Genomic DNA, 9,534 nt, shown 5'->3' with positions numbered 1-9,534 from the left:
GTCGCCGTCGCCGATCCAGATTGGCCCCTCCGGAGCAGCCAGGCAGCCAGCCCTAAGTCAACCCCCGAACAACCTCAACCAAACCCCCTTCAATACCACATCACCACCACATCAACACCGCCTCTTCCTCTTCCATCCATCCATCCATCATCCATCATCCATCATCCATCCATCCCCCTACCACCCACAACCCAAACATCCACAGCCACAGCCACAGCCACACCCATCACCATCACCATCACCACAACCCAAGAAAAAGAAAAGAAAAAAAAGAAAAAAAAAAAAAAAAAAAAAAAAAAATGTACCAATTCTTCCCCACCGAATTCTTCAACTTCGAATACCTGCGGATCCTCGCAACCGCACCCTTCCACGGGTCCGAAATCGGGGAATGCCTGTCCGCGCGCTCCCAACTACCCTCGACCTGCGACCCGGAATCATGGTACCGGGTGTGGACGGCGCAAGCGGAGCAAGCGGTGGCAAACGGAGAAGAAGCCCTGGCGGCGGGGGACAAGCCGGGGGCGGCGTGGGCGTTTCTGCGGGCGAGCAACTACTTCCGGACGAGCGAGTTTTTCCTGCACTGCGATGTGACAGATGGTCGGATGTTGGGGGCGATGGAGAGGAGCGTGGGGGTTTTTGAGCGCGGGGCGGAATTGTTGCAGGGGACAAGGGTGGTGGGGGTGGAGGTGCCGTATGAGGAGGGGGTGGGGGGGAAGGTCGGGGGAAGGTTGCCGGGCAGGTTGTTTCTTCCAACTGTTGGAAGGCAGGGGAAGATTCCGCTGGTGGTGCAGATGGGGGGGTTTGATTCGACGCAGGAGGAGTTATATTTCGTTGGGCCTGCCGGGGCGGTGGGGAGGGGGTATGCGGTGCTGACGTTTGAAGGACCGGGCCAGGGGATCGTGCTCCGGCGAGATGGGCTGAAGCTGCGACCGGACTGGGAGGCCGTGACGTCCAGAGTGCTGGACGTGGTGGAGAGCCAGCTGGCAAGTGAATACGCGCTGGACATGGATCGGATCGCGGTGGTGGGGAGCTCGCTGGGCGGATATCTGTCGCTGCGCGCCGCGGCCGACCCGCGGGTGGCAGCATGCATCTCGTTCGACGGGTGCTACGACCTCTTCGACGTGACGCGCAGTCGCATGCCCGGGTGGTTCATCAACGGGTGGCTGAACGGCACGCTGAGCGACGGGTTCTTCAACTTCGTGGTGAACCGGCTGGCGGCGTGGAATTTCCAGCTGCGCTGGGAGTTCGGCCACAGCATGTGGGTGTATGGCGTCGACACCCCGGCGGAGGTGATGCGCATGATGAGGCGCTTTCATCTGCGCGGGTATCTGGAGAAGATCAAATGCAGCGTTCTGGTGACGGGGGCGGCGGACACGTTCTACTTTACGCCCGAGTTGAATGCGGAGCGCATCTTTGAGGGGTTGGGCCATCTGCCGGAGGAGAAGAAGAGGTTGTGGATTGGGAGAGGTGTCGAGGGGGGTGGCTTGCAGGCCAAGGTTGCTGCGTTTGGCATCATGCATGTTAAGATGTTTGCTTGGTTGGATGAGCAGTTTGGCATTCAGCGGTGAGGTGGTGGTGGTGGTGGTGCTCGGTGGAGGGGAGGGGAGGAAGTCGCCGATGATGTATACAGTATTTAGTTATCAAGATGTCGATAATATATAACCACGTCCATGTTCAACCCTCAAACTGAACAGAATAACAGAATACCTTCCCCAAAACACCCAGTAATCAATCCAGATCCATCACCATGACCCCCATCGGCACCCTCTACTCCTACATGCCCAACGCGCGGGTCCTCAAGGTATATCCCCCCCCTCCCAACCACAACCCCTTCCAAACACAACCATGTATGAACTATCCGCCCAGATCCAAGCCGCCGCCACCCTGAACAACCTCACCCTGACCATCCCGCCCTTCCCCTTTGGCACAGAAAACAAAACGCCCGCCTTCCTGGCCAAGTTCCCCACCGGCAAAGTCCCCGCCTTCGAGGGCGTCGAAGGCACCACGCTGGTCGAATCCGACGCCATCGCATGGTACATCGCCGGGTCGGGCCCGTGCGGGCCCGCGCTGCAGGGCCGAAATGTCGCCGACCAGGCGCGCATCCGCCAGTGGATCAGCTTCTCCGAGAACGAGGTGTACGGGGCCATGCTGTCGGTGGTGCTGTGGCGGGCGGGGTTTCGGAGGTACGATGATAGCGTGGAGGCTGGGGCGGTGGCGGCGATGGAGTATGCGTTGGGGGTGGTGGAGAGGCATTTACAGCAGAAGCAGGAGCAGGGTGGGTTTCTGGTGGGCGGGGAGCTGACGTTGGCGGATTTGACCCTCGCGTCGGCCCTATATTGGGCGTTTATGCATTATTTGGATCGTGGCGAGAGGGAGAGGTTTCCGGGTGTGGTGGCGTGGTATTTGAGGGTGATTGGGGGGGACAAGGTCAGGGAGGTGTTTGGGGAGGCGGTGTTGGTGGAGAAGAAGATGGTGGCTCCGGTTTAGGTTGGTTTGTGTAAGAGGATTATTACGGGAGATCTTTGAAGCAAGATGGGGGGGGTCTATGGAGGAAATTGGATTTCTTGTGTTTACCCATAGTGGACTCGTTCCTGAACAGGGACTTGCTGCTGAATCCATGCATGCCCACTAGGAATGCCCGTCCGTGTCTGAATCTGGCAAGACTTAATGGGCGTAGGTCTAGATTGCGGGAAATCACTTCGCAATTTAATGTTTCACCTCTACTCAAAAGAAAATAGACACACGGGTCCAGCCAACAAGCTGGGTTGGAAAACCAACTGGGTATAGAAACCACTTTTATGGAATCCTGAAGACAGAACCGGCATAGTACGTACGTAAGATATATTAACCGTTTAGCCAATAGTTATAGTCTTCACCTGTAGGCAAGGCACCCCCTGAGGCCAACGGAGAACGCTTCAGGGCGTCCGGGCAAAGTCTCCTCACCCCCAACGACCAAACACCCTGCGAGGAAACTCGCTCTGAGAGATATACGTAGCTATGATGATCTATCGTCAGCATCCCCCCCCCAAGACGCGGCATAAGATCGACATAAAGCAGCAGGACACTCCTAGCCACTTACCCAGACGACGATCCTCGGCGAGATACGAAGCCGATGCACGCTAATCATAAGCCAAGATAATGCACCCATAAGGAGCGCACCCATAAGGCCAGACACGCACCCCCCAGCTAAACCTCGCCAAAATGTCCGAACTCGATGCTCCAACCCCCCAGAATGACGGTAGCCCCAGCTACCCCCCGCCCGCGGCGGACAGCCAGAATGGCCCCGTTGCCAACGAAAAGGGCCTCCGATTCTGGCTGATCTTCCTCGCCATCGGCATCGCCACCTTCGTGGCAGCCCTGGACACCTCGATCATCTCGACCGCCCTGCCGACCATCACGGCTGACCTGAGCTCTGGAGACCTGTACGTGTGGGTGATCAACACGTATCTACTCTCTTCGACGGTGTCGTCGGCCATCGTGGGCCAGATGTCCAACATCTTCGGACGCCGCGCCATGACGACCCTGGCGCTGCTCATCTTCGCGGCGGGGAGCGCGGTGTCCGGCGCGGCCCAGAGCACGGGGATGCTGCTGGCGGGCCGCACGATCCAGGGCCTAGGCGGCGGCGCCATCACCACCCTGTCCGAGGTGCTGGTATGCGACATGGTGTCGCTGCGCGAGCGAGGCGTCTATGCGGGCATCCTAGGGGCGGCGTGGGCGATGGCGGCGGTGGTGGGCCCGCTGATGGGCGGCGGGTTCACGCAGAATGTCTCCTGGCGGTGGATCTTCTACATCAACCTGCCCATCACGGGTGCGGCGCTGGCCCTCATCGTCACGCTGCTGCGGGTGCGCAATCCCCGACAGGACACCAGTCTCTGGCACCGCCTGCGCACCATCGACTGGGGCGGCATGACGCTGCTCACGTTGGGCGTCACCTCCATCCTGCTCGCCCTCACCTGGGCGGGCACCATGCACCCATGGTCCTCGTGGCGGACCATCGTCCCCATTGTCCTCGGCTTCCTGGGACTGCTCGCCTTCATCGCGTATGAAGCCTCCCCACTGGTCCCCGAACCCACCATGCCTCCCCGACTCTTCACCAACCGCACGACAGCCACCCTCTTCCTCATGAGCTTCATCTACAGCATGCTCCTCTTCTGGATCTGCTACTTCCTCCCCGTCTACTTCCAAGCCGTGCTGGGCGCCACCCCCTCCCGCTCCGCCGTAATGCTCTTCCCCATCGCGACGACCACCGCGCCGGCCGGCATCGTGGCAGGAGCGATGATGACCAAAACCGGCAAATACCGCCTCTGGCACTTCGGCGGGTTCGCCCTCATGACCGTCGCCTGCGGACTCTTCACGCTCTTCGACCAGTCGACCCCCACTGGCGCGTGGACGGGCTACCAGATCCTCTTCGGCATCGGCACGGGGGTGGTCTTCACCACCGGCCTGCCGCCCATCCTGGCCACCCTCGCGGAGGGCGATGTCGCCACCGGCACGGCGACCTGGATCTTCATGCGCAATTTCGGCGCTATCTGGGGCACGGCGATCCCCGCCGCGGTGTTCAACACCCGGGCGGATCGCATTGCGGGGACGATTGCGGATGAGGAGGTCAGGGCGCTGTTTGTTGATGGCGGGGCGTATCAGCGGGCCACGAAGGTGTTTGTCGATGGGTTCAAGGGCGACAAGGCGTTGTATGCGGTTATTGAGACGCTGTATGTGCGGAGTTTGAGGGAGGTGTGGCAGGTTTCGATTGCGTTTAGTGCGGTGGGGTTTTTGTTGTGTTTTTTGGTGAAGGAGTATAGGTTGAGGGATGATTTGAATACGGAGTATGGGATGCAGATGGGGGAGACTGTTGGGCTGCGAGAGGAGGGGTCGATGGAGGGCGAGGGCGAGAATATCGAGATGGGCGAGAAGACGGCTTAGTTCGATTGTTGATGTTGTTGTTGATGATGAGACCAGGGAAGGACCAGGACCAGATCAGACCCTGGTAATCATCATCATCAGCGACTCTGAATAAACACAAGAACAGGCAGACTGCCACAGAATGTCTGTCCTGTTTCGCAATCCTCCCATCCAACAACTCGCCGACCCAAACTCGCCGAGCTGCACGTAGACCAAAAACCACGTACATATACACCCCAAACCTCATCAAAACCTACAATCCAGCAGCAGCAAAATGTCCGCAACCATCGACTTCACCACCTTCCACAACATCGTCGCCGGCCGGCCGCGCACCGCCCCGACCTCCTACTCGGGCACCTCGCCCATCACGCGGGCCAAACTGTGGGACGCGCCTGTCGCGACGCAGCAGGACGTGGACGATGCGGTCGTTGCAGCCCAAGCGGCGTTTCCAGGGTGGGCCGCGACGCCGTATGCAGAGCGGACGCGCCTGCTGGGGGAATTCGCGGATTTGTATCTGCGGCATGCGGAGAGTTTTGTGGAGTTGTTGATGGAGGAGACGGGGAGGAGTGTATGTTCCCTCAAACAAACACCATAGAGAGAGAGAGAGAGGAGGGAAGGGAAGAAAAGGAAAAGAATAGGGGGGAGGGACGGTGACAAGCTAACAGTTTGTTTCCTCCAGCGTCAAACAGCCGCCATCGAGGTCTACTGGGCAGCCAACTGGCTGAGATATCCGGGTGTGTACTAGCCATCACCACAGGAGGTCTACGTGAAGGAATGAATGTAGCTGATCTCCACAGCCCAGTTCGAGATCCCGCAAAAGAAATACGAAGATGACGAGCAGGTGATTATTACCAAATATGAGCCGTTGGGCGTGGTGGCGGCGATTTGTCCGTGGAATTGTGTGTCCATCCATCCACCCATCCCACTATTCGAAAAGCCTGGCTAACTAAAGTAACCTTTGTGAATACAGTCCCCCTCATGCTCGGTAATCCCCCCTATCCATTTCCAATTCTATCTCGCTAATCCCCCGTGATAAAATTCGCAGCAATCGGCAAAATCGCCCCCGCCATCGCAACAGGGAACTGCGTTATCGTGAAGCCTTCGTCCGTCCCGCCCCCAAATCCAACCAAAGAACGATGAAAGTGGAAGCTGATAGCAAAAAGCCCATTCACCCCCTACACAGCCCTGAAACTGATCGAACTCGCACAACAAGTCTTCCCCCCCTCGACCATGCAAGTGCTAGGCGGCGACGCCACCCTCGGCCCAGCGCTGGTGCGCCACCCCTCCATCCAGAAGATCTCCTTCACGGGGTCCACGGCGACAGGCAAGGAGGTGATGCGGGGGTGCGTGGAGACCATGAAGAGGGTTACGTTGGAGATGTATGTTTTCTTCCCCATGTCCCCCGATTATAAAAGAAAGACGGGCAAAGAGATTCGGAGGCAGAGATGGAGATGCTAACCCATTATGATTCTGATGCATACCCGAACAGGGCAGGTTCCAACCCCTCCCTCATTCTCCCAGACATCGACATCGCCACCACGGCGGCGCAAATCGCCGGCGGACTGTGGTTCAACGCGGGCCAGGTCTGCATCAACGCGCGACGACTGTACATCCACGCGTCGATATACGAGGAGTTTGTGGCTGCGTTGGCGGACACGACGAGCGCGATGAGCAGGGATCTGGAGGGGAGTGTGGGGCCGGTGCAGAATGCAATGCAGTTTGAGAAGATTGGACAGGCTTTGAGGGAGTGTAGGGAACGGGGGTATAAGTTTGCGGCGGGGGGGGACACTCATGATGGAAATGGGGGTGGGGATGAGGATAATGATGGGCTGTGGATCAGGCCGGTCGTCCTGGATAATCCGCCTGATGGGGCGGGGATTCTGGTGGAGGAGGTTTTTGGTGCGTTTCTCTTTTCTTTCCTTGTTTATTTCTTTCCTGTGCCCGCTTCTGTGTGCTTGGACGACTTGGGCTATGCTGATAAGGATGATATGGTACAGGCCCCATCATCCCCTGCAAACCATTCCACACCGTCGACGAGGCCATCACCCTAGCGAACGGCACCGCCAGCGGACTGAGCGCGATCGTCTGGACGAAGGATGCAATTCTGGCAGAGAAGATCGCAAGCCGGCTCGAAGTCGGGAACGTGTTTATCAACGGCGCCCCGAAGCCGAATCCGGCGGTGCCGTTCGGGGGCCACAAGCAGAGTGGCATGGGGGTCGAGTATGGGCTGGAGGGACTGTTGAGTTTCTGTCAGATTAAGGCCGTTCATATGTACAAGTGAATAGATTCAAGAAGCCCGGGTGTCGTGTGTTAGTCTAGACGAATCAAATCAGATGGAATGACTGGAGTAATCATCAGCATGGTCTGGTCTGGTCTGGTCTGGCGCCATCATCGGTGGAGCTTTGGAGCAGATCGGCGACTTTCCAGCCTGAATCGCCGGACTACAAATAGCAGATAGCGGCCCTCTTTCTCGAATGCAGACGGTCTGCTCTGCCCATACATCCAAGATGGAGCAAGTCAGCCCCTACCTCACGGCGACCAACCTCGTTGGGACGCTGTTGGTGGTGGGAGTCGTGATTCCGAAACTCTTCCAGGCAAGTCCACCACCACCACCAAGAACGAACGAACCCAACTGACTGTTACCGTTACAGATCGTCCAGCGACTGTTCTCGCCCATCCAGCGCCTCCCCGGTTCCCTCCTCCACAAATTCACATCGCTGCCGCTGAAAATCGCCATCGCGCGCGGCGAGAGGTAAGCCCACCACCCATCCAACCCTAACCATGCATCATAACCGCTGACATAAAAAACAGCCACTACTTCACCGTCAACCTGCACAGACAATACGGCCCGATCGTCGCCCTCTCACCCACAATGATCTCCGTCTCCGACTCGCACGAAGTCAAACGCATCATCCACACCGAAGACTGGCCCAAGTCCGAAGCCGTGTACGGCAACTTCCGGCAGGACCCAAAGCGACCAACGCTGATCGCCTTCTCCGACAAGAAGGCCTACAGCCACCGCAAGCGCCTGGTGTCCTCGATGTTCGGCATCCGGTACATCCGCAGCATGCAACCGCTCATGCTCGACTGCATCTCCGTCGCGGTGACCGAGCTCGAAAGACGCTGCCGGTCCGCCCCGAGCGGCACCGTCGAAGTCGACATGCAGCACATGATCCAAGCCCTAGCAGCAGACATCATCGGGGTGACGACCTTCGGGCAGACCTTTGACGTGGTGAAAAACGGATCTCACCCGCTCCCGGACCGACTGAAGATGGCACTCAAACTGTCCGGCATCCTGCAATTCATGCCCTGGCTATCGCGCATCCCGTTCATCCCACAACGAGACACCTACGTCGACAGCTTCACGGCGGAGATCGTCGCGAACCGCCGCGCCGCCATGTCCAGCCAACCCCCCCGCGAGGACCTGCTCCAGAAACTCGTCGAGGCCGCCTCCGACGGCGACGACGACACCTCCCCCTTCCGCTCCTCCGACGTGCAGGACGAAGTCGTCATCCTCCTCATCGCAGGCAGCGAGACCACCTCCAACGCCGAGCTCTTCACCCTCATCATGCTCCTCAAGAACCCCTCCAAGCTCGCCACCCTCTACAAAGAAATCGACCACTGGTACCCGCGCCACGACCCCCGCCCCACAGACTGCGAGTACAGCTTCGCCGGCATGACCTACCTGCAGGCCTGCATCGACGAGACCATGCGTCTCGTCCCCGGCCAGGCAACGGGTAGTCCGCGCGAGTCGTTCAACGACGAGACGATCCTCGGCTACGCCATCCCCAAGCGCACCACCGTCTTTCCCACCACGCAGCAGGTGCATCTCGACGAGAGGCTGTGGGCCAATGCCGCCGAGTTCATCCCCGAGCGCTGGCTCGACGTGTACACCCAGGGAAAGCAGAACGACATGCCCTATTGGCCGTTCTCGGCGGGGAGTCGCGTGTGCATTGGCAAGCATTTCGCGTGGCAGGAGATGCATCTCTCGTTGGTGTCGCTGCTCCGGAGGTTTCGGTTTGAGTATGTGAGGGGGCAGGATGAGGCCACGGTGTTTCGAATCGCGCAGCAGATGAGGGGGAAGGAGTATCGGATGAAGATTAGTTTGAGGTGATGCGGGGGAAGATGGACGGGTGGAATGGGTTAGTTTTTGTTGGCAATGGAAATACATTTTATGCTTATCCGCAATTGATTCTCTAAGGGTAGGCCCACTGGAGTAGAGAGATGTCCAGCTACCAAGGGTGAAAGTGGTGGGTAGTGATACAGCTGATCATCTTTGGCTGGATTCTACACGCTTTGGAGGGCAAGCAAAACGCCGAGAGCAATCGCTCACCGCCCTTTTCGTCTGGCAATATATGTCCCACTCCGTCCCACATCACGTGCCGAGACAGAACTACGTGTAAAGTCCACCAAGCTGATCATGGCAGGAGACCACATTCATGGCAGGAGACCACATTCATGGCAGGAGACCACATTCATGGCAGGAAGATACTGAGTATCCCATGAAAGATTTCCCACACTCCACTCAATTTCCCCGTGTAATGGGGGACGAATACTAGCACGTGACACAGACCCTTATCCTGCCACCCCATCCCAATCCGGCAGGCGGAACGGAAGCCCCGAATGAATGTCGCCGGA

At 58.4% G+C, this 9,534-nt stretch overlaps 4 protein-coding genes across 4 annotated transcripts; all 4 read left to right on the top strand.

The window, feature by feature from the left end:
* Positions 1-299: 299 nt before the first annotated feature.
* BO70DRAFT_293213 (uncharacterized protein) lies at positions 300-2,484 on the top strand (the record flags this gene model as incomplete). The annotated part of the gene is made up of 2 exons (XM_025539430.1): positions 300-1,517; positions 1,864-2,484. The coding sequence occupies 2 exons, from the start codon at positions 300-302 to the stop codon at positions 2,482-2,484; spliced, it is 1,839 nt and encodes a 612-aa protein (XP_025398719.1).
* A 714-nt stretch (positions 2,485-3,198) lies between these two features.
* Positions 3,199-4,917, top strand: BO70DRAFT_407209 (MDR family MFS transporter; the record flags this gene model as incomplete). Its single annotated transcript, XM_025547164.1, has 1 exon — positions 3,199-4,917. One exon carries the CDS (start codon positions 3,199-3,201, stop codon positions 4,915-4,917), a length of 1,719 nt encoding a protein of 572 aa, XP_025398718.1.
* Positions 4,918-5,170: 253 nt separating this feature from the next.
* On the top strand, positions 5,171-7,177 carry BO70DRAFT_397169 (aldehyde dehydrogenase; the record flags this gene model as incomplete). Its single annotated transcript, XM_025546676.1, has 8 exons — positions 5,171-5,464; positions 5,576-5,630; positions 5,694-5,795; positions 5,867-5,881; positions 5,942-5,999; positions 6,060-6,275; positions 6,386-6,795; positions 6,894-7,177. 8 exons carry the CDS (start codon positions 5,171-5,173, stop codon positions 7,175-7,177), a joined length of 1,434 nt encoding a protein of 477 aa, XP_025398717.1.
* A 226-nt stretch (positions 7,178-7,403) lies between these two features.
* BO70DRAFT_371744 (cytochrome P450) lies at positions 7,404-9,010 on the top strand (the record flags this gene model as incomplete). The annotated part of the gene is made up of 3 exons (XM_025544816.1): positions 7,404-7,460; positions 7,557-7,648; positions 7,708-9,010. The coding sequence occupies 3 exons, from the start codon at positions 7,404-7,406 to the stop codon at positions 9,008-9,010; spliced, it is 1,452 nt and encodes a 483-aa protein (XP_025398716.1).
* Positions 9,011-9,534: the final 524 nt, after the last annotated feature.

The sequence above is a fragment of the Aspergillus heteromorphus genome (assembly GCF_003184545.1).
Source record: "Aspergillus heteromorphus CBS 117.55 chromosome Unknown BO70scaffold_15, whole genome shotgun sequence".
NCBI lineage: Eukaryota > Fungi > Ascomycota > Eurotiomycetes > Eurotiales > Aspergillaceae > Aspergillus > Aspergillus heteromorphus.
The sequence above is the reverse complement of the archived record's forward strand: the minus strand, read 5'-3'. Positions and strand labels throughout refer to the sequence as shown.